Source organism: Chiroxiphia lanceolata, chromosome 25, assembly GCF_009829145.1.
Source record: "Chiroxiphia lanceolata isolate bChiLan1 chromosome 25, bChiLan1.pri, whole genome shotgun sequence".
Classification (NCBI taxonomy): domain Eukaryota; kingdom Metazoa; phylum Chordata; class Aves; order Passeriformes; family Pipridae; genus Chiroxiphia; species Chiroxiphia lanceolata.
Genome location: NC_045661.1, coordinates 4,220,750 through 4,246,924, shown reverse-complemented (window position 1 = coordinate 4,246,924; position 26,175 = coordinate 4,220,750). Strand labels below are relative to the sequence as shown.

The following is a 26,175-nucleotide window of genomic DNA, read 5'->3' as shown; positions in this document are numbered from 1 at the left end:
CCCCCAGTGCTCACTCTGGCCCCCTGGCAGTGATGGCTGGACATGGTGCTCAAGGAATTGGGATGATGGGGTGCTCAGAGTGGTCTCCAAGGTGTGACCACCCTTGTGGCACAGTGCACACCCGGGGCACTCGTGCCCTGCTCTCTGTGCCCGCCCTGCTGCGAGACCCCACATCAAGGGTGTGTGGTTTGAAAAGAGGGCGCCAGGGCCCCGGGCTGGGTGGTTTGTTGTGTTATTTGCCCACAGTATCTGCTACGTACTAATTTCCTCTCGGGCTGCTGATGAAGTCAGTAACCACAGCCCATGCTCTGCTCCCGGCCGGCGCCTTCCACTGCGCACGCACTTGACATGTCCCTTCCCAGCAGGGCCGGGCCAGGCACACTCCATCCCCAGCACCATGGACCAAAGGGAGATCCTGCTACAGAACTTGGAAAGGGCCCAAGGCAAGAAGCTCAACCGAGGGGAGTTTGCAGAGGAGTTTTTGGTAAGTTCCCTCAAGGCTCCGCTCGGTGTTTCTGCTCGTTTCGAAGGGAGCCACTCAGCCGTGGGGACAAGATCTGCGTGTGACACTGAGGTTGTCTAGGGGTTTTATAAGAGAAAGTCACCCAGGAGTTAACTGGGCTAAAAGGAATGTAAAGACAGAAGAGGAATTTAATAGTTTGCATTCAAACTGTTTGCTTTTTAGCTAATTACCCGAGTGCTTCCTGTTTTCTGCTTTGTGAATGCACTTGTCAAGACACAGTTTCACTTTGCCTGGTAACAGAACGGGGGGTACAGGGAGGAATATGGAGCCTCTGGCCCTGGTGACACAACTGGGGGTACAGGGAGGAATATGGACCCTCTGCCCCTTCTCCCCATTGCAATCTGTTATACCTGTGACACGTGTGTTCCTGCCAGGGATCTCCAAAGCTCCTTGAATTAGCTTTTCCTTTTTGCAATAGAGCACAGGTTGCCCAGAGCAGCTATGGGTGTCCAGTCCCTAGAAGTGTCCAAGGCCAGGTTGGATGGGGTTTGGAGCAACCTGGGCTAGTGGAAGGTGTCCCTGCCCATGGCAGGGAGGTAGAACAAGATGATCCTTAAGGTTCCTTCCAACCCAAACCATTTCATGATCTGGGATCTCTGTGCTGTATGTCCAGCAGTGCTCCTGGCCCCTCCAGGAAACTATTTCTTGTTCCCTCAAAGCAAAATCTGCAAAAAGTGCTGATGGTTCCCACCACCCCCTGCATTCTACAGTGCCCAGCTAGTTCAGATCTGTGCAGTGCCCTGAATTTGTGAGCTCTCTGACATGTTTTTATTTGTTGGGGTGCCAGGGGTGAGGCTCAGATGGCAATGCACCATCTCACAGCTAAACCTGGTGGCTGGTGATGGCTCTTGATGTGTCAGCTCTGGCAGGCTGTCTGGGCTGCTCTGAGAGGCAACAACATTGCCCAGCTTTAACAGACATCGGGAAGGGTAAACCTGGTACCTCTGTGAGATCTGAGATGTGTCAAACACCAGACTAAGCCCTGGCTGCAGCAGTGGGCTCTGGGCACAGGGGTTACTAATGGGTCCCCACTATCCAGCCCTGCTTTGTTGTACCAGCCAAATCTGGCACTTCAAACACTTGGGAAAAGCTGAGTGCTTGGTTTCCAGGTGTCTGGGGTAGAGGGAAGTGATTAATCTGAGCCTGCAGTGACAGTCTGTTGTTCCATGGAACAAAGCACTGTCACAGGCTGCTGAATTTCCCCTCTCGCTGACAGGCTGTGCTTTCTGTGTGAGGCAGTGAGCTCTGAGCCCTGGTGCACCAACTGCCTCCAGCAGCCAAATGTATTCATTTCTGACCAAAATGGCAGGTAGAAGTGGTCAAGGCTGCATTTCCTCTTGTATGGGATAAGATCTTCCCAGCGTGACCCGAGTTGCTGCCACTTTTGCAAGGCGGGGGCCTTTCCAGGCGATTGTGTTGGCTTGTGTTTCCAAACCAGATAGAAATGTTCAGTGCCATTTCTCCCTCCTAACTCCCACCCTCTCTTTGTGTGACCAAGCATTTGTACATGCAAATTGTGGTGGTGTTACTGTAAATTACAGGGGGGCTGTTTGAGTCCCCTTTTCCTGCCTGTGCAGTCTCACAGATGGAGTTTGATCCTTACTGCTCTACACACTGGAACAGTTTCCCCAGGGCAGTGGTCACAGCCCCAAGGCTGGCAGAGCTCAAGGAACGTTTGGACAGCACTCTCAGGCTCAGGGTGGGATTTTGGGATGTCCTGTGCAAGGCCAGGAGTTGGACTGGACGATCCCTGTGGGTCCCTTCCAAGTCAGGACATTCTGTGACTCCATGATTCAGTGATTCTCACTTGCTGTCCCATGTTGTGGGCATTTCCCAAGTGGTTTTATGTCAGATTATTCAGGGACAGAAAAGTAGGATGATTCAGAGCCTCAGCTCTGGGAACCCCATGTTCTTAATTAACAGAGGTTGGACACGTGGACTGTCCTGGGCCTCCTGTACCTTATCCCTGACACATTCCATCAGGTCTGTGAGATGTAACTCCTGGGGTCTTGTGCCTGAATTTGGTGTTTTAAAACTGCAGTTTAATGTTAAAAACCAGCAACTCAGATAAAAAAATATGAAAGAAAAAATATAGCAAGGATGGTGCTTCTGAAGTTGATGGTAACAAATAGTGTGTGTTATTTAGAAGCTCATGGCAGTGAACTAGAATTCCATCATTTGTTAGGAGACAGATGCTTCAACCCTCTGTGAGTGCTTTATCCTGGAAATGAGAGAGATGAGAGATTTGCAGCCCTAAGGGTCTGTCCCAGGACTCCTTCTCCCCTCTCTTTCATCAGTCCATGTTGCTGCTCTGCTCTGGTTGCTTGTGCTCCCTTTGTGTTTGCAATCATGGATGGGGGCATCTTTACCAAAGCGAGAAGAATCAATCAATTTACCTGTCTTTTCTGATACCATTTGTTCAAGGTGGTTTAACAGTGTCACTCCTCTTATCTGGGTGCCAACTGTACAGAGAGTAATTCCCCTGTGTCTCACTTGTGAGGGCGATGCTTTGTGTCATGTCAGGAGCCGACGTGTGGGCACTGCCTCAGCACACACTTTCCATTCTTCAGAAGCCTGTGCTGGGGCTCTCAGGTGGTTCTGTCTCTATTCTTGCTCTGAGTATCTCGAGAAAAGCCACTCAGGAAAGAATTAATGGTACTGACCTTGCTTTGTGGCAGCAAACCTGACCCCTGGAGACCTTCACACGCGCTCTCCAGTACTGTGCTGGATGTAACACCTCTGCTGTAATTTGTTCCATTCTTTTATCACAGAAGCTGAAAAGGCAGACAACAAAGTACAAGCTGGATAAAATCTACCCTACAGCAGCGGCTGAGCAACCAGAGAATGTCAAGAAGAACAGATACAAGGACATCTTACCCTGTAGGTTGGAAATGGCACATGTTTCTATTCAGCCTTTTGTTTTTCCAGCTCCAGTGTGTTCTCATCCTCCAGTACTCGCCTGCACAGTTGTTGTATGGGAGCATCTCACTGCTGGCTCTTGGCCTTGAATCCTGCTGTTCAGATTTAAGGCTTTGGCTGCTGCAGTCCATGCTCTGGAAGACTTTGGCACATATTGATGGTCTCAGGCACACAGTGTGATTTTGGGGTTTTCCTGTGCAGGGCCAGGAGTTGGACTTGATGATCCTTGGGGGTCTCTTCCAGCTCAGGATGTTCTATGATTCTGTGATATTTTTAGAGACAGAAGAACCGCTGTTCTCTAGGGAATACATCCCTCAATGATCATCCTTGCAAGCTTTCTGGGTGGCATTGCAAGCACTGGTTTTCCAAGACTTTCTAGAAAATGGCTTTGGACAAAGATGTCTCCATGATGTACAGGCAAAACCTACTGTGGTTTGTCCTGGCTTCATGTGGTGGTCTCCAAAGGATGTGCTGTCCCAGGATCAGAGCAGACTGCCCCTTTCATCCATCCTATCTTGGAAAAAAATAAATCAGAGAATAACTAAGGTTGGAAAAGACCTCCAAGATCATCAAGTCCAACCTTTGAACCATTGTATCTAACCCCACAGACCTGGTTTGAGCCTGTCAGATGCAGTGCTGGGTGATTTTAGGCTTGGCTTGCTGCATAGTCAGAGGGGTCAGCGTTGCACTGGGGTAGTGGCAGCACCAGCAGCTCTCCCCTAAGCCCTCATCCCCACCCCAAAAGGAGCTTGTCCATCCCCTGTGTGTGTAGGCAGCTCTGGGCAGGGCTGTGGGGAGGTGTGGGAGGGAACACCAGCTGCTTGCACAGCCACTCACCTGCTCTGGGATGAGCTCTCTGGTGTCAGTGCTCCTCCAAAGCACCTTGTGCTGCACCCCGAGGAGCTCAGCAGCCCTGACACACAGACACTGACTGCTGCTGCTTCTGCTTTTGTGCCTGCAGTTGACCACAGCAGAGTGGAGTTGTCCCTGATTACATCTGACACAGATTCCCATTACATCAATGCCAACTTCATCAAGGTATTGCCTCTTTCGTGGTGTTTTGCCCTGCAAAGGTGTTCATGGGGTCACCTCGCTGAGTTGTGCCAGGAGGAGCAGGTTGGGGGCTCTGCTCAGTGAAAGGACTCTGCTGGAGTCTCTGGGCTGTGCTCAGGGATGGTTGGTGTAAGGAGCTGTGCACAACCAGGGAGCCCTCCAAAAAACACCCCGTGCAGCACAGAGCCACCAGGCCACAGGGCAAGGGCCGTGTGCTTGCACTGGTGGAACAGTTTGTGGTTCACAGCCCCGACTTCCTCGTCGGCGTTGCTGCCTGGGGTGGGTGACAGTGGTGCAAAACTGCCTGTGGCCAGAGTCACTTTGGCTGAAAGCAGAGCAGAGGCAGGAAGCCTTGCACTGCAGCACTGCTGGGACCCACTGCAGGGACCAGCAACGGGGCAGGTCAGCGTGGGCTGGCTCTCCATCAGGAGCTCCATGAGTTTTGGGACTCTCCCACGCCTTTGGGACCCTTCTCTGATTGAAAGATAGATGGACAGATGGATAGATATGGATAGATGGATAGATAGATAGATAGTTACATAGATAGATAGATAGATTTCCTTCATTCTCCACAACAGTGACCCAGGGATCTGTGCAATCCATCTGGAGAAGAACAGGCCTTACCAACCCTTCCCAACAGACCTTCATGGTTCATTCTTTGGCACCAGCTGTGGCCACGTCACCTCCAAGCTCCTAGAGGCACTGCAAGAGCTGGTGGTGGTCTCTGGGAGCACCCCAAACCCAGCTCCCTGGCCTGGCCCTTCCTTTGGGAGGTTTGAACACCATTGTTTGATTTACTGTAGGTGCCTAAAATTCAACTGTATGAAAGTCCTTCTAAATCCTTAACAGGCTCATTGAGTAGGATCAGATTCAGAGGGAGGAATGACTTTATTTCTGCTGGTGAGCTATGCACAGATGTCTCCATGTCTGGTTTGAATGTTCTAGGGTGTCTATGGACCAAGAGCATACATTGCAACCCAGGGTCCTCTCCCCACTACTGTCATTGACTTTTGGAGGATGATTTGGGAGTATGAAGTCCTGGTAAGGTGCAGATTTATATTTAAATATAAAGTTTATATGTTTTGGGGGATTTTTTTTGTTTTGGTTGGGTTTGGTTTGGTTGTTTTGTTTTTTCTTTTAAGAAATGTTGTCCATACAGGCAGAAGTCCTTTGTGGGTCAGAGGGAGCAAAAGGGTTTTACTCCAGATGTTGTGTGTGCCCCAAATCCCTCCCATCAGCCTCCTGTGCCAGGAATCTGCTGGTGGCTGTCTCTGCCTTTGGGCTCTGGGTGGGAAGGTCCTTGTGCCCAGGCTGTGGGTGATGGTCCCTGTTTTGCAGTTGTGGCTCAGGGGAAAGCAGCCCACAGAATCTCCTCATTGCTGACAAAGACCTGCAAGGGATGAGTTTGATTTCACTGCCTGGATAAGGAAGTTGTGTTCAGACTTTTCTGATGAACTTTCTTTCTGCAGGTCGTGGTCATGGCTTGTATGGAGTTTGAAATGGGGAAGGTGAGTGGTGTGTCAGAGGTGGCCTCTGCTGTGACAGTGCCAGGGCAGGGTGAGAGGAGCAGCTTTTTATTAAATCTCACTAGTGACAGTGAGTTTCTCTTTTATATGAGCTATTTTCTGAGTCTCCAGCTGCAAATGGTCTAGTGGGAGGTGTCCCTGCCCTTTATAGGAGGGTGGAATAAGATGATCTTTAAGGTCTCTTTCAACCCAAACCACTCTGTGACTGTGAAATTCTTAAGCTGTTTCCAGTAGCATAAAGAGCCTCTCTGGAAAGGCAAAACCAGCAGTGGTGGCTCCAGGGAAGGAGGGGCTGGAGCTGCCCAGCAACGTGAATTTTCTCCTGAAAATTGAGACAGGAGCATGGCTGGGCCAGTGAGGAATAACCAAACACATCCTGCTTCTCCCAACAGAAGAAGTGTGAGCGGTACTGGGCGGAGGTGGAGGGCTCCCCCCTGCACTGTGGCCCCTTCTCCATCACCTGTGTGAGTGCAGCCCCCACAGCACCGTGTCCTGCCCCAGCACCTGCACCAGCACCCCGTGGCACCCACTGGAAATGTGACTCTGACTTCTCCTTCTGCAGGAAGCCGAGGAGAAGAGGAATGAGTACGTGATTAGAGCTTTGAAGGTGACCTTCAACGGGGTGAGTAGGAAAGGTCAAGGCAGGAAGTGCATCTTGGATGGCTTTATTACATAAATAATATATTCAAATATGGTACATTTTGTGCAGAAAATTTCATGCTGGTCAGGCTGCTGATTTAGATTTGACAGTAGTTGAGGGAACAAAGAAAGTAAAAAAATTAGTTACCTCAAAGGCTGTTACCTCTGAAGCTGTTTGTCAGTTGTGGCAATGAGTGAAGCCAACGGGTGACGTCAAGAATGTCATAAAATGGCTTCTGCAGCAAAACCAGCGGCAAACTGCTCCTCTGCCCTTTGCCTGCTGGTGCAGACAGGACCTGGAGATGTCTGCAGCAATCCAGCTTCCCCTTGCCATGCCAACACCCCTGTCTGTGCCTGCAGGAGCTGTGGCAGCGTCCCCTCAGTGGCACGGGCCGGCCCAGCCCCTGCCAGCTCTCTCCTCTTGCAGGTGACCCGCACCACCCACCAGTTCCACTACAAAAACTGGCCAGACCACCACGTCCCCTCCTCCACTGACCCCATCCTGGAGCTCATCAGGGAGATTCGCTGCTACCAGCCAGATGACAGTGTCCCTGTCTGCATCCACTGCAGGTGGGTGAGGTGGCTACCACTGGGGGAAGGCTGCTGGCCCCCTGGCCCCCTGTGCTCCTGCTTCCCAAGTGGCCACAGGGGGTGGGAGCTGGCCGAGCCCTCAGCCAAGCTCCTCTTGTGGGAAGCCCTAAGGCAAAGGGGTCCTCTGAGGACAGCTGACATGGCCAGGTGACAGGGAAGGAGACAGGTAGCAGCAGGCCAGCAATAGAATCATAGAATCATGGCATTGTTCAGCTTGGAAAAGACCTTTAAAATGATCAAGCCCAACCATTAACCCAGCACTGCCAAGGCCACCACTAAACCACATCCCCACATCTGCACATCTTTTAAATCCCTCCAGGGATTTCACCACTGCCCTGGGAAGCTGTGCCGGGGCTGGACAACCCTCTTGGTGAAGAAAGTTTTCCTAATATCCAATCCAAACCTCCCTTGGCACAACCTGAGGCTGTTTCCTCTTGTCCTGTCGCTTGTTACTTGGAGAAGAGACTGACCCCTACCTGGCTACAACCTCCTTGTGGTTGTGGAGAGTGAGAAGGTCTAGTTAAGAGATCACCAACTCTGGGCATGTCTCTGGGACTGAGGACTGTTTTCAGGGGACAAGCTGTGCCTCCCAGCCCGCAGCAAAGCCAGGGGCTGGTGGAGCCCTACATGAAGTGAAGCTCAGCAGGGCCATCGTGCAGGTCTGCACCTTCTGCTGTGTGGGACAGGAGGGTCACAGGTGGCTGTGTGTCTTCTCCAAATGTCCCTGTCAGCAAGCACAGGGTGCCCCCCGTGACGCTGTGGCTGTTGTTGCAGTGCTGGCTGTGGCAGGACGGGCGTCATCTGTGCCATCGACTACACCCAGAAGCTGCTGCAGGACGGGGTGAGTGCCAGCCCTTGGCACATTTGGATGGCACCTGCACCCCCCTGGCTCTCCCTCACCTTCTCTGTCCCTTTCTCCCCCTCTGACTGCATATTTCAGGTGACAGCCATGAACACAAGCTCCCTGCAGCCTGAGTGGAGAGCAGCGGTGGCCAAACTGATGCTCCATTCCCAGCCTGTGCTGCTTCTCCTCTTCAGGCTCTGCCACTGCTCCTGCCCCATCCCGATGGGACAGTATCACACCAATGGGGCAGAATCCCCCCTCCATTGCTCCCTCTGGCCAGACCTTCACCTCACAGCACTTGGCTCTATTCTGACCTTCACTCTTCAATGCAACTTTAGTGTCTATATTTGTCTCTCTGCACTTACTCTTCAGATACCCAGTGTTTCCAGACTAACACCTTGTTTCACTCTGACTCTCCAGTTTTGGTATGGGGGCAATAATCCCTGGCCTCAGGGCAGGTTGCTGGGACTCAGAGTAGGGGCTGCTGTGTTCTGTTCCACAGTTCCCTAAACCAAACCCATCCATCCGGGTTTCATGTCCTTCGTGCTTTCCACAGATGTTACCAGGGCTGTTGTAAAAGGGTATTTTCTGTGGAGTGTGAGACAGGAGGGAGAAGGCTTGTAAGAAGAAATAGCTCTTTAAGCAGGTCCTTTGTTAAAAATTCTTGCAATGGGAGGCCTGGATTTCAGACACTGCTCTAAAGTGCATCATGGCTTGGAATCTGCTTGGAATTAGACCTGTCTGTAATTTTTGTCAGAGAAATCATAGAAAACATGGAAAGACTTGGGTTGGAAGGGACCTTAAAGCCCATCTCGTTCTACCCTCCTCCATGGGCAGGGACACCTTCCACTAGCCCAGGTTGCTCCAAGCCCCATCCAACCTGGCCTTGGACACTCCAAGGATCCAGGGGCAGCCACAGCTTCTCTGGGCAACCTGTGCCAGGGCCTCCCCACCCTCACAGGGAAGAATTCCTTCCCAAAATTTAATCCAAATTTCTCCTCTTTTAATTTAAAACCACTTCATCTTCTACCCTTCTCGCAAGATTGTTCCAGTGAACTTCAGCGTGTTCAGCCTGATCCAGGAGATGCGCACGCAGAGGCCCTGCCTCGTGCAGACCAAGGTATGGCTGGGAAATCTCCCCCATCCCAGGACCTCACCTTTTCCTCAGGAGGGTTCACAGCACAGAAACCCAGAGTGGTTGTGCTGGTGGGAGCTGGGGCGTGAAGATGTTCTGCAAGGTCCCTTTTCTGAATAGAACAGTGATTTTGCAGAAATTAATTCAGCACCTGACCATTTCCTCGTGGGCAGCTGGGACAGTGCTTGCAGAGTGACTTATTGAACGCTTACACTGTGAAACAAGGCACTGTCCAGGAAATAAAGTGGGAACTTTTCTCTGCTGAGGCAGCCTGAAGAGGAAGCTCGGTGCAGAGCAGCATTGTCTGTGCACCCAAACCCCCCCCAAATGCTTCAGTCTGAGCCCTGTGATAGTTGTGGCTTCTGCCTCTTCTGAGAATTCACACCCTGCCAACAGACAGGAAAGTGGCAGCTTCTCTCAGGGCTGATGCTTCATTTGGGCAGAGGTGACCATTTACAGGGACCTCAGGTGCTGGCACTCATGCTTATTTGTCTGGAATTTGTTTATTTGTCTGGAATTTGTTTATTTGTCTGGAATGCAGGAGCAGTATGAGCTGGTTTATGATGTGGTGATTGAGCTCTTCAGAAGGAGGATTAAAGCACTCGATGCCCAGAAAGATTCTGCTGATTCCCAGGTAAAAGTCCCAGGACAAACACCCTGCCTCTAATCTCGATTCCTGCTGCAGACCTGGGATCAATCCCCATGTTTTCTGCTCCCCTTGATGCCCAAATTGAGTCTCTTTTGAAGCTGACCCATGAGAATCCAGCTCTGAACGTGCAATGCTTATCACAAACAACACCTAAATTTTTCTTTGGTCCTCAAACCATTTTATATCTTCTATATACTTACATAATTGCTCAATGCCATGAGTGAATAGAAAAACACCAGCTTACTACAGTAGTGACTGATTTCCATGGGGATGTGCCAGTGGAACTTGTCTTCATGAAGTGTTTCTGAGCAACAGTGTGACTTTAGTCCAGGTTGGGAAGGTCCAGGTTGGGAAGTTTGGGAACACAAGGTGGTGTGGCTGAAAGTGTTACCTGCTGGTGTGCTAGTGAGGCAATCAGCACTCTCTCCCAGTCTGTGGGAGAGAGGAGGGTAAAATATCTGGTGAAAAAACATGGCAAAGTCTTTCAAATCTGCTACACCTCCAAGGAGAAATGATGTGGTCTTGGTATGTGTATAAACAGGAACATCCAAAACATCCCTGGTTAAGCTTTTCTTTGCTCTTGCTGTTCTGTGGCTGCTGGAATGAGCCTCACTGTTCCTGTGTAGCTGTTTAATGCAGATGAAGTAAATGCACTGATGTTCTCTGAGCTCATTTGCTCAGAGCCTTTTATCTAAAGAATTGGGAAGAGGATCTTATGATGAGATTTCTGCCTCAATCTTGACATAGGATTTGCAGGATGTCCCAAGCCAGAGCTGAATGAGAAAAGAGCTGGAACCCCCTTTTCTTTGTGTGTGTTATGGACAGGCTGTGAGCAGAAGAGATGCAGGACTGGGTTGACATTAAATGCAGAGAATGTTTCAAGTCCGGATGTGGTTTTGCATCTCCTGCCCAAACCTCTCAGCCCCTCAAACCTCCCCCTCCTCTGAGGGCACTGGGGATGGCCATGAGCTGGTGTCACAGGTGAAAACAGCACCCAACTTGCCTGGCCACACGCCCACATGGGCTCCTGAAGGCAGAGAACTCTGCACAGGCTGCTGGGCACAGTTGGATGGTTGTAGGGCTCGCTGTACCCTCATTCCAAACTGCTCTTCGGGAGGTTCTGTCTGCAGTTTTCAGCTCCAACTTGGGTGTTTTCAAGTTGGTGCTTGTCATTGCCCAACTATATTAATAATTAAAAGTTGCTGGCACAAATTCCAGCTTCTGAAGCACCATGTTGGTGTTCTTTGCATTCTCCCTGCTCACTCTTTTTTCCCAAACTTTCCTTTCCCCAGGTACGAGCAGGGCCTCCTGCAGCCAAGCCAGTCCTGACTCCAGTAGAAGACATTTATGGTCTGAGTTTACTCACCTGGTAAGGCCATAGCACCACTATCCCTGGGTTGGTATTTGTCCCACTTGGACTCTCATGCTTGTTCCTGCCATAATTCATAGAATCATGGAATTACTAAGGTTAGAAGAGACCTCTAAGACCATTGAGTCCAACCCTTAATGCAGCACTGCCAGATCTAACACTAAACCATGTCCCCAGGTGTCACATCTACATGGTTTTGGAACACTTCAAGGGACAGTGATTCCACCACTTCCCTGGGCAGCAGATTCAAATGCCTGATCACCCTCTCAGTGAAGAAATTTTCCTTAATTTCCTGATGATTCCTGCTCTTCTCCCTGATGTGGCTCTGAGGTTGTCTCAGCCCCTTCCCTGTTTGCCATCACCTGTCCCCCTGTTCTGCCCTGGGACCTGCTTCACTTTGTGCTTCTGTGGTGTTTCACATATGAACTGAAAACAGTATAAAAATGGCTCATGCACTTGGAAACACCCCAGAGCTGGGTCATCCCAGCCCTCTGCCTGGCAGTGTGCACCCCACAGGGTGCCCCCAGACTGGTCCCACCTTCCCTCTGCACGTGCTACTCCAGTGCCTCTTACTGCAGGAATAGCAGTCCTGAGGAGTCCAGCTTCCCAACACGGGCAGCTTCTGAGGGTGGTGGGATCTCTGTGGGCAAGTTTTGGGCTGCAGTGTCTGCTCTCTGTAAACAATTTTGCTTTTTGCCACAGTTTACTGGAGTAAAGGGACCTCCTCTGTTCACCATTTAACCGTGTTCAAGTGGGGCACAGTCCTTCCCTGCACTCCTTGCTGGAGGCTGAGCTGAGGGAATTCCTGAGGGAATTGCTCCTGGGAGCAATGGGGTGGGCTTTGTTAGTAGGTTAACAGGGTTTTCTGAGCACTCCATGGCTTTGACTCCACGTCACGGTGCTTTGTTGCAGCTCAGAGCGAGAGGAGCGTGACGTGCACCAACATCTTCCTCCAGTGGCACAAAGCAAAGCGTCGCTGCCATCTCCGTGTGCCCCAGGAGCACAGGACAGCTCTGGCTGTGGAGTTCCCCCCATCAGACAGGCCTTCTCCTTTGGTGCTCTGAACTTCATCACCTGCAGGAAGGCGGCTCCCGCCGAGCGAGGCGGGGCTGGGGACACCCCTCGGAAACGCCGCAGCTGGGAGCTGGACCTGGACCCCAAGGGAGCAGGAGGGAGGGGGCCTGGTGGCAGAGCACCTCTGACATGGACTGCATCGACCCCTTTAGTGCTGGGGCAGCGGGGAGATGACTGGGAATGGGATAGAAGGGGTGCCAAGCCTGTTTGGAGTTCACAGTGGCCAAACGCTGGTCACTCAAGCTTCCAGGATGGATTTTCCCCTGTGGACCTGAACCCCTCCAGACGAGAAGCAGATGGCCCCCCAAGGCACAGGAACCATGGGCAATGCCCTTATCCTTATCTCTGCTCAGCAGAAGATCCCTACTTCTCATCACTCTCTCCAGACGACCCCGTGTCCCCAGTGTTTTCCGAGTGCTTTGTGGAGGGGCAGGACGAGCTTCTTCCTTCTTGTGCTGCCAGTGCCCCACTGCAGCCCTCCACAGCCAGCTCCCCACCGTCCCACCACGCTCCCCTGGACGAGGAGAGGGTGTCCCCAGCAAGTAAGCACTGCAGGGCTGGGATATATGGGGCTGGATCACTCTGGATTGCTGGAGGGAGCAGATGGTGTGGTTTTTTGGTGTCCAGGCTGCTCCTCAGGACTGTGCTCCTATGGGAGCTGAGGGAACAACCAGTTTCATCCTCACACTCTTTTCATCCTGCCTTAATTTTTTCCCATAAACAACATTTTTTGGAACAGCATGATTTTGGGGGTTGCATTAGTACACAGTGGTTCAGAGCAGCTGTGTAATGCAAACCTTGGAACAGCTCTCACGGGGAGGCGGGGGCTGGTGCTGACCAATTCTTACAACAAAAAAGCATTCAGAAAGCTCCCAGACATGGTTTTCTCTGAGGATGCAGTTTCCAGGTCAAAACCCGCTGCTTTCTGCAAAATGTCTTGCAGGGGGACACTGAAATCTTAGTGAGACTGAGAGAACCAGGAATCAGAGTCCTGAGCAAGCTGATCTAGTGGGTGACACCCCCACCCATGGCAGGGAGTTGGAACTAGATGGTTTTTAAGGTCCCTTCTAACCCAAACCATTGTATGATTTTATGATTCAACATAAGTGTTTTGCCCAGATCTTGTGGCCTTAAAACCATCATTCTCCATGTGAGAAAGGCAGAATTATTCCTTGGCCCATTCAGACACTTCCTTTTGCCTGCAGCTTTGGCGTTTGCTCCGCTTTGTGCTGCTCAGGCCCTTCAGCATTCAAGGTCACAAAAACATGCTCGTTCTCCAGGTGCTCTTGGGAAGTTCTGGGAGTTGCAGCACAAGCCGAGCAGCAGCAGTTCCACCAGCTGCTCATCATCTTCCCCAGCCCAGTGGGAATTCTGCTGCCAGCTCTGCTGGAGGTCTGTCCCTGAGGCCACGTGGCTGGTCAACTGGTGCTGAGATTCTCCAGATTTTTAACCCCAGTTTAGAGGTGTTTAACCATCACCTCTGGAGCGTGGCAGGGCAGGAGCAGTGTCATGCCACACAGGTAACCTGGCCATGTCTCTCCATGCAGGTAACCTGTCCGTGTCTTTCCAATTACCCACCCTGCCACAGCCAGATGATGAGGATGATCCCCCACCCCTGCCCCAGCGCACCCCCGAGTCCTTTATTGTGGCCAATGACCCGGGTAAGTGCATCCAACAACGTTAAACGTGGAGCACTGAGGGACCAGCCAACGTTTGTTGTTCTGTAGCATCCGGCAGTGGCTGTGCTCCAGCTGCCTGGGGAGAGAAATGACCTCTCCTGTGTTCAATTGCTTCCAGGACAATTCCCTCTGGCCACTTCTGATTTTCAGCTTCCAGACAGAAATCCAAATATCGGGACCTCTTGGGAGTGGAGTGGTGAGACTCACTCAGAGGGCCTTCATGACTCTGTGAGGCTGAGACCATGTAAGGTAAGTAAGTGGCTTTTCATCTCTTCTCCAGCACTATCCCTATGCTATTTTCCTTATCATGTTTCCTTCTGTGAGGAAGACCCTAGTTTTGGCACTTAGTACTTTCCATAAATTATTTCATAGAATCACACAATCCCAGAATGGTTTGGGTGGGAAGGGATCTTAAAGCCCATTTCATCCCACCCCCTGCCATGGGCAAGGACACCTTCCACTACACCAGGTTGCTCCAAGCCCCATCCAACCTGGCCTTGGACACTTCCAGGGATTTCAGGGCTCAGGACTGGAAAGAAGATATGGCCTCAGCCAGTCTCCTCATCATCAACATCTACTTTACTCCAAACATTATTTTTGTGGGCCCTGAGTCCCATACAAGGTAATAAACATATTGTCCCTCATTTAGAGGAGGATAATGAAGACAGGAGGTTGGTGGTCCACTGAAGTTCATACAGCCCTGTGGAATAAGCAGGAGCTGAACAAAATGTAGGCATCTCTTGATCATCCCATAGCTGACTGACAGCTCTGTGGAGTGAAAGGACAAGGCACAAGTCTGTCTTCCATCACAGGAGCGTGGGGGGGTGTGTGGGAGGGTGTTTGCACATCACATCCTTTCCTCCTCTTCTCTGGCTTCCTTGTGTGCAAGAGGATGACATTTGGTTGTGGGAATTTTAAATACCTGCCTTGTTTTTTTTGTTTTCAGAGTGTGAAGCTTCGGAGCCCCCCGAAAGGTATAAGTTTAACATTGGGATAATCTTTAGAATTAAGATCTGCTTATTACTGAAGCTGCCTTGTTTAGTGAATGTCATTAGGATCTGTGCTTAGTCTGATGGAAATTTCGTGTTGCTAAATAGTTCTGGAACTAAATACTTCTAACCAGAACTAGACAGTTCTGCAACCAAAGGAATTGGCAGCTTTATATTTCCTGATCAGCTCCTGCCTCATCCCATACATGAGGATGTTCCTTGCAGCCTCCTCTTCTGCTGCATGTTGTGTGTTTCCTCTGAGACAACTGAGATATGCTGGTTGGTTATAAAATATATATATTTTTTTTTTCAAGCTAGGTAGCCTACTCTTTTATCTTTGCTTTCTCAGAGACAACCTGGGATCGCTCTGACTCTCCTCCCCCGCTTCCTGAAAGAACCCCGGAGTCGTTTGTTCTCACTGAGGCAGCAAGTGAGTGCTGAGCTCTTTTCTCAGGGTGTAACTGCGGTTTTATATTCACACCTAAACTGTGGATAGCTGAGATCGTGGCCCACTTGTTCGAAGCATTACCAGGGAGTGCTTCAGGCCTTCAGGGCAGGAGAGTTCAGCAGATACAAAGAAAACAAACACAACCAGGGGACTTGCTGGAAATTTCTAAAAGTGGTGCATTGGAGGAAATGAAAAACAACAACAAAGCACTCAGGAAAAAGCAGGAGGATTTGTGAATGACCACTGAAAACACATGTATGATGTATGTTCCCAGGTCTGCAGCCTGCTGCAAGAAATTCCTCAAGTCCTGCAGGTCTGGAGAACGAGGGCTCTGAAACCTCATCCAAAGAGGCCATGAAGTGCTTCAGCAGGAGCAAGGTAAAGGAAACCAAAGAAAAGGTGCTGAAAATGGAGAGGGTGCCAGTGGTTTTGTCTTGGAACTCCAGCCACCCGGAGTGCCAGTTCCTCTTGGAGAAAGTTGCTCCAGTGGTGCGTCCTACAAGGGCCGAATCATCATCAGCCTCCTCTTTCTGTGACTCCTGTTAATTATCCTCATGAGCTTGTGTTTTGGGATGTTGGGGTTGAGCAGAAAAGCACTTGAGGAAAACAGCAAGGAAAATACAAAAATGTGGCAGTTTGAGCCACATTAGAAAATCCAAAATCCAATTTCCAGGCCTCCCCCACCCCTCTCCACGATTTATCCCAACACTGAAGAGAAAACTTTCAGGCCAGAGGCTTCTATAAGGAAAGGGGGAAGTATATACATTTATTTACACAAATAAATCCTCAAACCATGACAAAACTGGAGGCATTTGGGGTGACAAGGAAAAAGCCAGGGGCACAGGGAAAGACACAAGTCTGCTTTTCAGTCTCAGCTGCAGGACACAATGCTTTTAATGAGACATAATACATGTACATTTACCAGTGAATTCCCTTTATCACAGTAGCAGACTATTTATACATGAATATTTATCAGTGTATTTATACATGTCCATTTATCCATGAATTCCCTTTATCACACCGCCTGATCCGCTGCCTCCAACATTTTTTTCCAACAAGCCTTTTCTTTTTCTGTTTTTTTTTTACAGAGCATGAAAATATTGAAAAATGTGAGAAAAAGTAAGTCTTTAAGGCTAATGTGCATCTTCCCAATGGATTTAAACAAGTATTAAAATAGGTGGGATGGAAATATGAAGGACTTTTCCAATGTGAAAGCCCCTCCACATCTGCTATTTTGGAGCAGTTCAGCTCTTCAGGACCAGAGACCAACTGCTCCAATCTCATTTTTTATTTCTAGGCATCTGCAGCCCATCTTCACTGAAAAAATCATCAGAGCCTGCCCCAACAAACCCTCTGAGGTCTTTCCTTAACTTTGGTATGTTTTCCTCTTTGTGTTTTGGTGGGAAGAACCTGTGTTTTGACAACCTAAATGCCAGGCAGAACACTAACAAATTACAAACGTTACAAATAATGTTTTTGCACATTTACAACTTTATTCACAGCTACAGGATGTTGCTTTTCTACTGTATCTTAAAGTTTGGAAAGGAACTGAAATTACAAGTATTTTCTGATACCTTATTTTCTTAAGGAATCGCATAATCAACATCTGTAACATATGGAATATATTGCATTAAAAAAAATGTAATTTCTTCCTAGGCTTTGGAAATCGATTTTCAAAACCTAAAGGCCCAAGAAATCCACCCCCAACATGGAATATTTAGATGCATTTTATAGACTCGGTGTTGCAGATTTGTGAAATCCTCCTGATGTACCTGGAATGCTCCTCCCAGTGAGGTTTTCCAGCAAAATAAACACGTCAAAAGCTGTTGCATGGTATTGGCAGGTCAGGCACTACTTGCACACTCTTCAACTGAAGATTTAAAGTAAAGAAGAGTGAAAAAAGGACCAACAGCTTTCAGTTAATTTACAACAGGATGGAAAGTAAACCTGGGAATAGATATTTTATCCGAAGGAGAGACATATTTATGTTGTGTTTTGGAATGGGATCACTTCAAAAGGATGGATTTGACCCTAAACTGGAGATAGGACCCAGTGAAGACTGTGGAATGATCTGGAAGGCCAACAGAGCAGAGTGAAGTGGGTCAAGACCCTGGATGGTGCAGGCACAGCATCTCTTTGACATCACATTTGCAGGTCTACTGTAATCAAAGACACTTAAATGTTTACATGGACTAAAAAGTAACTAGCATCCTCGACTTTAGAAATAATTTAAGCTTTTTGTTTGTTGTTTTTTTTTTTTTTCCATCTAAGCACTTCAGAGAATTTGTCTGGATTTGGGTCAATAGGACTAAGGTGGTGATTGATCCCGTATAAATTATACTCGTTTAATTGACCCTGCTGTCCTTCTATCTGAAAAAAAAAAATAAATCCCAAAATACCACCACAGCAAGCAAAATATTATTGTTTTTTCTAAAGAACAATGCTTTTTAAAAGGATCTGTGCGTCTCCACCACAAAATTTCAGGTGGGAACTGGGAAGATGAGGTTCCTCACCAGATTCCACTGCTCTTTCTATCCGCAGTGGGGAGGGATAAAGATGCTGAAAACCGCTTTGTATGATTGTTTTCCTGTAAAGACAGAAACAAAACTGGAATATGTGGAATTCGGCCAAGAGGAATGTGCTGACCACTGCTGGAGTAGAAAACTCAAGCTGATTTAAAGCTACTTTTGCTGGAGGAATAGTCAGAACTGCCTTATTTTTTCACTCGAGTCGCGGGTTTCCTCAACAGCAGAAGCTGGTTTAGTGGAATGTGTCTCTTCCCATGGCAGGGGGTTGGAACGAGATGAGCTTTAATGTCCCTTCCAACCCGAACCACTCCGGGGATTCTGTGGTTCTGGGATCCACTGATTTCGTTCCCGGGCGGGGATGTCCTCCTCTCCCCGGGTCTCAAAGCCTTCCCCCCATCTCGCCCTCCCCGGCGGTCGGCGTTTTAACGGATTTAACGTTACAACGGGCGAGAAACACCGTTAAAACAAACGTTATTACCCGCTGCCCCCCCAACCTTCCAGCGCTCCCTCAGCGCTTTCCCGCGCGTGCCCCCCCCACCCCGGCTCACGTGACCCCCCGCCCCGCGCGCGCGCGCACGCGCCCCTACCGGCGACGAACTACGCGTCCCAGGGTGCCCCGCGGGCCGCGCGTGCGCGGCGGCTCCCCGGCGCTCGGGCCATTTAAATGTGTGTGAGGGAGCCCCTGAAATGGCCGCGCAGGTCGCCGCGGTGCCGCGGGCCCCGGAGGAGCCGCCGCCGCCACCGCCCTCAGCGGACCGGCCCGCCCGGCCCCGCGGGCCCCGCCGCCGGCGGGCCGCACCGGGAGAGCCTCCCACCGCCAAGCGGGCCCGCCCGAGCGCGGCGCTGCTGGCCGGGCCCGGCCCGGCGGAGCCGCTGCCCCCGCCCGCCCTGCCCGCCGCGGGGCTCTTCACGTTCTCCCCGCTCAGCCTCCCGCCGCCCGCCGAGCGCCGCCACCACCACCGGCACCACGGCGAGCCCGCCGCGCACAAGGCGAGGCGCGGCAGCCCCGCGGACGGCGCGGCGGGGCGGCCCAGCCAGCGAGGTGAGAGCGCCGGGCGGGGCGCGGTGGGTTCCCCGCGGCGGGCCGGGCCGGGCCGGGCCGGGGCCGCCTGCCCGGGGAGGCAGCGCCGCGGGGCAGCGCCCGGAGCACCTGTGGAGGTGTGAGGGCAGAGGGAGCGCCCCGCGGGCTCGGTGGCCCGTGTCCGGTGGTGTCGTAGAGGGCACGGCGGGGCTGCCCCGCGGGACGGGGCGCGGGGATGGTCCTGCGGCTGCCGGGGCTGCTGCTGTCAGGGGCGCTCTCATCGCAGGTGCGACAGCAACGGCTGCGGGAGCGAAGCGTTCTTCCCTCCGTGTGTCCAGTAACGTATGCTAGAGCTGGTAGTCTGCTGGATTTTTTAATTTATTATTATTTATTTTCTTCAGTAAGAGGGGATCCTGTCAACCCCTACTAATATTTATAAGGGGTGTCAGAGGATGGTGCCACACTCTTTTTAGTGACAGGACGAGGAGCAAAGGCCATAAATTAAAAGACAGCAAGGTCTGCCTTAACATGAGGAAGAACTTCATTACACTGAGGGTGGCAGAGCACTGGAACAGCTGCCCGGGGAGGATGTGGAGTCTTCCTCTCTGGAGGGATTCCAGACCCACCTGGATGAGTTCCTGTGTCACCTGCTCCAGGTGACCCTGCCTTGGTCTGGATGATCTCCAGAGGTCCCTTCTAACCCTAACAAATCTGTGACTTCTCTAATAGAAAGGCCAAAATATCTCTGGATTTTGGTGCGTTGTGGGTGTGTTTTTGTTTGGTTTGTTGGTTTGTGTTTTGTTTTTTTTTTTTAACAGCACAGAATGACTCTTCTGGTGCTGCTCACAAATTTATTGTAGTAAAAGCTTCTTAGTGAGAGCAACGTAGGTAAAAAGTAACTGTAAAAGCTGCTGTAATAAAAATACTGTGTTGTGAATTATGCTTTTGGAGAGTATGTGAAGGTTTTGTGCCAAAGAAACCAAAGATCCACGTGCTTACAGGAGTCAGGTCTGTAGTGTAAATTCTGGATAGGACTGTCTTAGGAATGGTCAAAACTGTTACTAGGAGAGACTTTTTCTCTGCTGGATAATGCTTCTACTCCACTGTACTTGAATAATGACTGTAAAAGCTACTGGATTGTAAACTTCTGCAGTGTTATCAATATTTATCAGGCTAGAGTTCGAAGCAGTGTGTCCTTGTAGGCTGGAGTGTCACTGTGTCAGTTCTAACCCAGAATTAAATAAGGCCTCTTTTAATGAGGGCTTAAGCAGTGTGAAAATGAGCATCAAAATTCCAGATTTGCAAAGGAAAGCTGTTTGCTAATCTGAAGCTCTTCGCTGCTTGCCCTCAGCTGCGTGTGTTGTGGTTTTCAGGAAGGGGCTGGATTTCTTTCCCTGACTATCAGTTTTTATTTTGATGTATAATCTAATTAAACTACCTATTACACTGACTGTACTGTGCTTATCTGTGGCCTCAGGTGACAATGAACACCCCCCCTGTTTTTGCTGTTTAAAAGTGGTGCTGGTGTGTTCAGTTATATGATGTCTAATCATTTTGGAGTAGCTGAGTTATTGGCACTGCTGTCACTTGGCCTCGCTGCTGAGCCCATAGTTTAGTGACCTGGCCATAGCTTTTTTCATGTTTGAGGTACTGTAGGCTTTCTGTTTATTTAAAGGAATAATTAAACCTATATTTCCCTCAAGATTGTCAGGCATTATGTTCCCCATAATGTCAGTGTTTAGATTCACTTAATACAGTGGTTTCTCACTGTGGTAGTGGGACTCTGCTGTGTTCAGTGGATCCAGCAGCAGCCAGGGCAGCTTTTATCCTGAAGATAGACCACTGGAAGCTCCCAAATGCAAAGATTCCTCAGTGTCTGTCTGCTGTTAGGGAATAGCTTCAAACAGGCAGATACTCTGAATTAAAACTACCACATGTGTGGGCTTTTCAAGCCATATCTAAAATCAGAAATGCTTAAAATAAGATACCTTTTACAACCAAAAATTCTTAGAAACATCTATAGGGAAATATTACCAACAGCTCAGTGGCATAAAATTCTTGTTTAGTTCCAGCCTGGAATCTCTGATCCCACCAGAACAAAGATCCTGTGTGTGACCTGTGTGCTCACTGCAGTGAGTGAAGCAGTGCCTGTACTCGAGAGCTCAGTATTGAGCAACCTCGTGCACTTCCCTTCCCAGTCTTGCAGAAAACCTCACTCCAAGAACCGTTTGGGTTGACTTCCCAAAACAAGTGATACCACCCTGCTCTTCCTGGTCTCCCTGGCTGGAATAGAAAAAAATCAGGGCCTTTGCCGTTTGTAAAGGCTACAGCAGCACTGTGAAAACTTGTATTTCAGGTCCTAAGACTATTGTATGGAGTGAGTGTTAAGCAATCGACTCTTTCTTTGCTCGGTGAGTAATTCTGCTGTTCCACCAGGCTGTTAGGAAGGTCACCCATCCCCAGTAACACTCTGGAGACCAAACCAGTAATGATCTGGTTAATCACTGGGGCTACACTAAAGAACTTGGAGCTGTGTGTGTTTATCATGACCCCCTTTCTCATAGAGCACCGTAACATGTTTTTTCCTTGTAACTTTAAATGTTGCAAGAGAAGGATATGAATTTGCAGCCCAGGAAAGGGAATTTTGTTAATAAAAAGCCCCGTGCTGAGGGGAAAACTGCAACTTTAGCTACTGCACCTTCTGGTCGGGTGTTGCCTTGAGCAGCAGGTTGTTCTGATTCCCGTGGCTGTCCTGGTAACAGAGATTTATGGGCATTGTTGGATGAAATAGTTATTTGATTCAGGCACATTAAAATCTTGTCTTGGCAATTGAGTTTTTAAGAGCTGGAGCATCAAGTTTTCTAACTACCTTTGTCACTTGCTAAATGTCATTTAAATTAGTTTTTATTCTTGAAAGATAAGCTGCTTAAACTATTACATTTTGCCTAACAGAGCTACTTCTTTACATTTTACCTCTCAGGCTTTTACAGGGTGATTAACCTTAAAGAAACCCCCAAATTTCTCTCTCTGCATTAACTATAAGACTAGCAGCAGATAGCTGAAACTGTGGATGTGATGATCTGGGTCCTTTAATTCAAAAGATCAACAGTCTAGGATTTAAATATTTTTACCTCCTAAATGTCAGTAACACTTGTACCTCTTCAACTGTGTTGTTTTGTTTCTATATCACGTGTCCAAAATCAGGGAAATGTTCTGTAATGAAAGTCTTGATGTCTAAATGTTACACATGTTGTTTGTCCTCTTCCCCTGCATGGCACTGCCTTAAATGTCAGAAGTTATTAATGCACTTAATTATAGATGTCCTGAAATACAGACTCCTTTTAAAGGCATTCTAATAAATCTGTTTAAAATGGAAATATTTCTAAAATATTAAGCTTGAGTCTTTATTTGTGTAGTACCAGAAATACTGCATTTTTGGTTGTCTAAGTCAAAAGTCAGAGTATTACTACTGGTCAGATCACTTCAGGTGAGGGGGCTGGATTCTTCTGGGGTGAATATGCTGCAACTGCAGAACTCTGATCTTCTCTTTATTGTTGCTGCCAGAAATTCCAGACGAAAATGGCAAAACCCAGCGAGCTGACAGTCTTATTATGAAGAAGATAAAGAAAAAAAAGAAAAAGAAACACCGGGAAGATGTGAGGGGGAAACGCCTGAAGATGTACAACAAGGAAGTGCAGACCGTGTGCGCTGGGCTGACCCGCATCGACAAAGAGACTCTGTCTCAAGGACAGTGTGACAGCTTGGAAATGAACAAGGAATCCTTCAGGTACCTGAAGGATGAGCAGCTGTGCAGACTGAATTTGGGGATGCAGGAGTATCGGATACCCCAGGGAGTACAAACACCGTTTGTGACACACCAGGAGCACTCTGTGCGCAGCAGCTTCCTGAAAACGGGCACTAAATTTAGTAACTTCATTCACGAGGAACACCAGTCCAATGGAGGTGCTCTGGTCCTGCATGCCTACATGGATGAACTCTCATTTTTGTCTCCAGTGGAGATGGAGAGATTTGCAGAAGAGTTTCTTGCGTTGTCGTTCAGTGAAAATGATAAAAATGCAGCTTACTATGCCTTAGCCATAGTACACGGAGCAGCTGCTTATTTACCAGACTTCCTGGATTACTTTGCTTTTAACTTTCCTAACACTCCAGTGAAAATGGAAATTTTGGGCAAGAAGGACATTGAAACAACAACAATTTCAAATTTTCATTCTCAGGTAAGAACTGTTTACAGGCATAAAAGTTGCACAGCACCTAGGTTTGATTAATCTCATTAATCCAGAGCAGGGCTGGCTTAAAATACGTGAGTCACAAATTCATGTTCTAAGCAGATGAAAAAGACGTGTGCACTGTGATGTTTATTCCTGTTTCTGCTTAAAAGCTCACTGGTAGTTGATGATTCACACCTCAGACACTGCTATCTGTGACCTGAGGAAAGATCTGCACTGATCATCTCTTTCTTCTAAACGTGGGAAAACACTGAGATTGTTCAAAACAACAGCCAAGTCTGTATCAAGAGTTGCAAAGACTGCAAATGCTAACACTTTTTTTTTATTCAATAAATCTGGGTTATATTTTTAATTTTTTTTTAATTATTTTTTTTTGCAATGACATTACTTCTCAGGTTTCAGTATATCACTCACAATTTTTTTTAAACATCTTAATTCTATCAGCAGCTGATGTTGGGTGTTTAGACTTCCTAATTTGGAAGTAGTTAAAGGTATCTTTTTAATTCCCTTGGACTTTCATTTTATGTATTACCCTGGTTTCCATAGTAGGCTTAAACTAGCTTAGATTCTGAAACTGTACCTCCATGTAACTTAAATGGATGCAACAGTGAAAACTAAGCTAATTTCAAGATTCCTCTGTGAAAACCCATTGGATTTTAGTCTTGTGATCAAATTCAGAAATATTTATGAACATACAACAAGATTAGAATTTAGATAAATTTATTTTAGATGGAATAAAACTTCTTTCTGTTTAATCTGAGAATGGATTCAAACTGCTGATTACTCTTAAACTCTTTATTCAAGACATTAATTACATTTACTGGTTCACCTGTTGGAAGGGTAAATCTGAAACTCTGTAGTGGAGTGCACTTCCCTACTATAGGAATAGACCTTTAGCAACAGATTTTGAAATGTTAATGCTTGTGAATGGGCTGTTTGGATCTCTCCAGGGTTTACCAAATGCTTATAAGCAAGATTTGCATTGGAAAAAACAATTATTGCTTTGCAGCAAGTTCCTGCATGGTCACTGTGGAGTCTTTGAATACCATTAAATGAATCATTCTGACACTTGGCTTATGAATTTGTTTGACAACGAATAGCTGCTGCTGCACTTATTTTAACCAGCCTCTGTTTCTTGGTCTAACTCTTGGTGCTGGCAGAGCTGTCAGAGTGCAGAGTACCCCAAAAACAATCTCTGCTATGAGCAGGAGCACGTGTGCACTGTACACACCTGAGTGCTGCAGATGTGAAACCTGTCCCCAGGTTGGGCTTTAAAGTCTTCAGGATCAGTGATATGTCTGTGTTATTTGGTGTCATGATTGCATTCTAACTCAAGTGCACGTGGCAACCACTAAAATGGCCCCTGGGATATTTAACAATTGCATTTTTCCTCAGTGAATGTCCTGTGAACATGAATCCTGGTACTATAAATACACGTGAGGAATGTATGGTAATAAATAAGAGGCTTTGTTGGGTTATAATCTGCGCTGGTACTTCAATTAATTCTATTTTAAGTACTGTCTAAACTTGATTAAGATTGAGTCATGACATAAGGTTCAGTTGGTCTAAACCACTTCTCTAAACCCAGCTCCAGCATGACCTGGTTAATCCTCTCTGGCTGAAGTGTGTTATTGCTGTTCACTCTGAGCAAACAGCACAGGAGCTGTCACAGGCAGCTGAAAAGGGGCTCTGCAGGGAATAGACGTGGTGGTTAAGTTTAAGGAAGCATTTAAATGGGTGGTGGGTTCACCCAGGTTTTGCAGGCTGGCTTCTCTGGAAATGGAGAAGGCCACAATGCCCTGCTTGAGAGAGCTGGGGGGCTCAGCCTGCCTGAGGAATGAACAGACTGGCCAGGCTTCACTTTTGACCTTTCTGTATGAGAACTGTACAGCACAAAAGCACTTTGTAGTTATGCTTTTGCAGATTAAGCACGTTACACTGTTGTGTGCTGTAACACTGATTATTTTTAATTGAAGATAATGAAGTCACCTCCATTCTGGGTTTCTTCTCTGTGCATGAGCTTGTTTGCTGCACTGACCCATCCTGTGGTGAGGGGATTTTGAGCATTAGGTAGTTTTGAGTCCTGGAGATTCAGTCTCAAGAAATAAAGATTTGATCTGTAAACTACAAGTTAATGTGACCTTTGGCTTATACAACATTAAGCTGTTCTATGTACCTCTTCAGAGAAACTGAATTTTAGTAGGAAGTGTTTCCAGTTCAAAATAAGGACTTTAATCTGGAAGAACTGATAAAAGTCTGGTGATAATTAACTGCCTTGCCAGGGGAATTCCTTTGTTCTCAGGGCAGTGAGTTTATAACAAGCACTCCAGTATGTGTTTGGAGCATAAATGTTTGTTTTCAGAATCTTAAAATAATTACGCTTAAATGTCTTCTGGATTTTTTGCTTGCATTGGCTCCCATTGGTTCTACTACTTTAGTACTGAAGCTGAGCTTTAGTTTGGAGCTGTTCACTTGGGCTACAAGCTTTAAAGACTCAAATCACTGAGCAGTACTTTGTAAGCTTTCTTCACATAAGGGCACAATTTAATTTGGAAGCTCTTAGCAGTGCAGCTAGAATGAACTCTCATTTTCCTTATCACTTGCTTCAGTACAACTGCTTCTAGTTCTGCTCAGTGAATTGGAATATATTTAGACTTAAAAAACACTTCTACTTTTTTTCCCCCAAGAAAAACCTGATCAGCTGCCTGTTGAATTCTCTCTCTGATCCAAAGGAGAGTTAGACTGTCCCAGAGGAGTGGGGGGTTCTGGGAAGAGGCCAGGAAGGAGCTGGGGAAGTAGGTTTTGCATAAGCTGTTGTTCCTTCTGGGGAGAAGCAGCCAACAGGTGATAACTGGGGAAGTTTTCCTACTCCTGCTGTCAGAAAAGATTCCTCTGTTCCTGACAGCTTTGGTTAATGAACCACACCACAGTTTGGTTGTCT

General features: G+C 48.1%; 3 protein-coding genes and 1 long non-coding RNA gene across 9 annotated transcripts in view; 3 read left to right on the top strand and 1 right to left on the bottom strand.

Annotated features, from left to right (window-relative positions):
- Positions 1-22,942, top strand: part of AP4B1 (adaptor related protein complex 4 subunit beta 1) — a 32,197-nt gene extending 9,255 nt beyond the window's left edge. Inside the window, exons 11-12 of the mRNA XM_032710397.1 lie at positions 14,790-14,799; positions 22,932-22,942. The gene's annotated coding sequence lies outside the window, so the exon portion shown is untranslated. The remainder of the gene's footprint in view (positions 1-14,789; positions 14,800-22,931) is intronic.
- On the top strand, positions 345-18,128 carry PTPN22 (protein tyrosine phosphatase non-receptor type 22). Its single transcript, XM_032710400.1, has 21 exons — positions 345-484; positions 3,295-3,403; positions 4,404-4,480; positions 5,441-5,536; positions 5,965-6,003; positions 6,414-6,485; positions 6,584-6,643; positions 7,088-7,230; positions 8,026-8,092; positions 9,138-9,215; positions 9,772-9,864; positions 11,172-11,248; positions 12,161-12,864; positions 13,870-13,983; positions 14,120-14,250; positions 14,948-14,975; positions 15,340-15,420; positions 15,713-15,816; positions 16,527-16,557; positions 16,736-16,813; positions 17,095-18,128. The coding sequence occupies exons 1-21, from the start codon at positions 398-400 to the stop codon at positions 17,157-17,159; spliced, it is 2,334 nt and encodes a 777-aa protein (XP_032566291.1). The 5' UTR covers positions 345-397; the 3' UTR covers positions 17,160-18,128.
- Positions 2,623-7,792, bottom strand: LOC116798206. Its single transcript, XR_004360841.1, has 3 exons — positions 3,401-7,792; positions 3,187-3,297; positions 2,623-2,886 (listed from the first exon to the last, which is right to left on the bottom strand). It is a non-coding gene; the product is annotated as an uncharacterized LOC116798206 (long non-coding RNA).
- The window catches only part of LOC116798202 (putative homeodomain transcription factor 1), a 36,840-nt gene continuing 23,195 nt past the window's right edge, over positions 12,531-26,175 (top strand). For 3 of the 6 annotated variants that reach the window (XM_032710390.1, XM_032710391.1, XM_032710389.1), the window contains exons 1-2: positions 18,580-19,008; positions 22,552-23,222. In XM_032710390.1, the coding sequence (XP_032566281.1) occupies positions 18,654-19,008; positions 22,552-23,222 (1,026 nt within the window). In that variant the 5' untranslated portion in view covers positions 18,580-18,653. Of the gene's footprint in view, positions 12,542-18,579; positions 19,009-19,207; positions 19,344-19,406; positions 19,743-22,551; positions 23,223-26,175 lie in introns of those variants that run through there. The other 3 variants (XM_032710392.1, XM_032710393.1, XM_032710394.1) reach the window with 3 other exon arrangements.

What these genes read in the sequence shown, in the direction of transcription:
- PTPN22 (XM_032710400.1), top strand. Translation starts at nt 398, where the DNA reads ATGGACCAAAGGGAGATCCTGCTACAGAACTTGGAAAGGGCCCAAGGC. An exon ending in TGGAGTTTGAAATGGGGAAG is followed by an intron (nt 6,004 to 6,413) that starts GTGAGTGGTGTG and finishes TTCTCCCAACAG; the next exon opens with AAGAAGTGTGAGCGGTACTG. An exon ending in GCCCCTTCTCCATCACCTGT is followed by an intron (nt 6,486 to 6,583) that starts GTGAGTGCAGCC and finishes CTCCTTCTGCAG; the next exon opens with GAAGCCGAGGAGAAGAGGAA.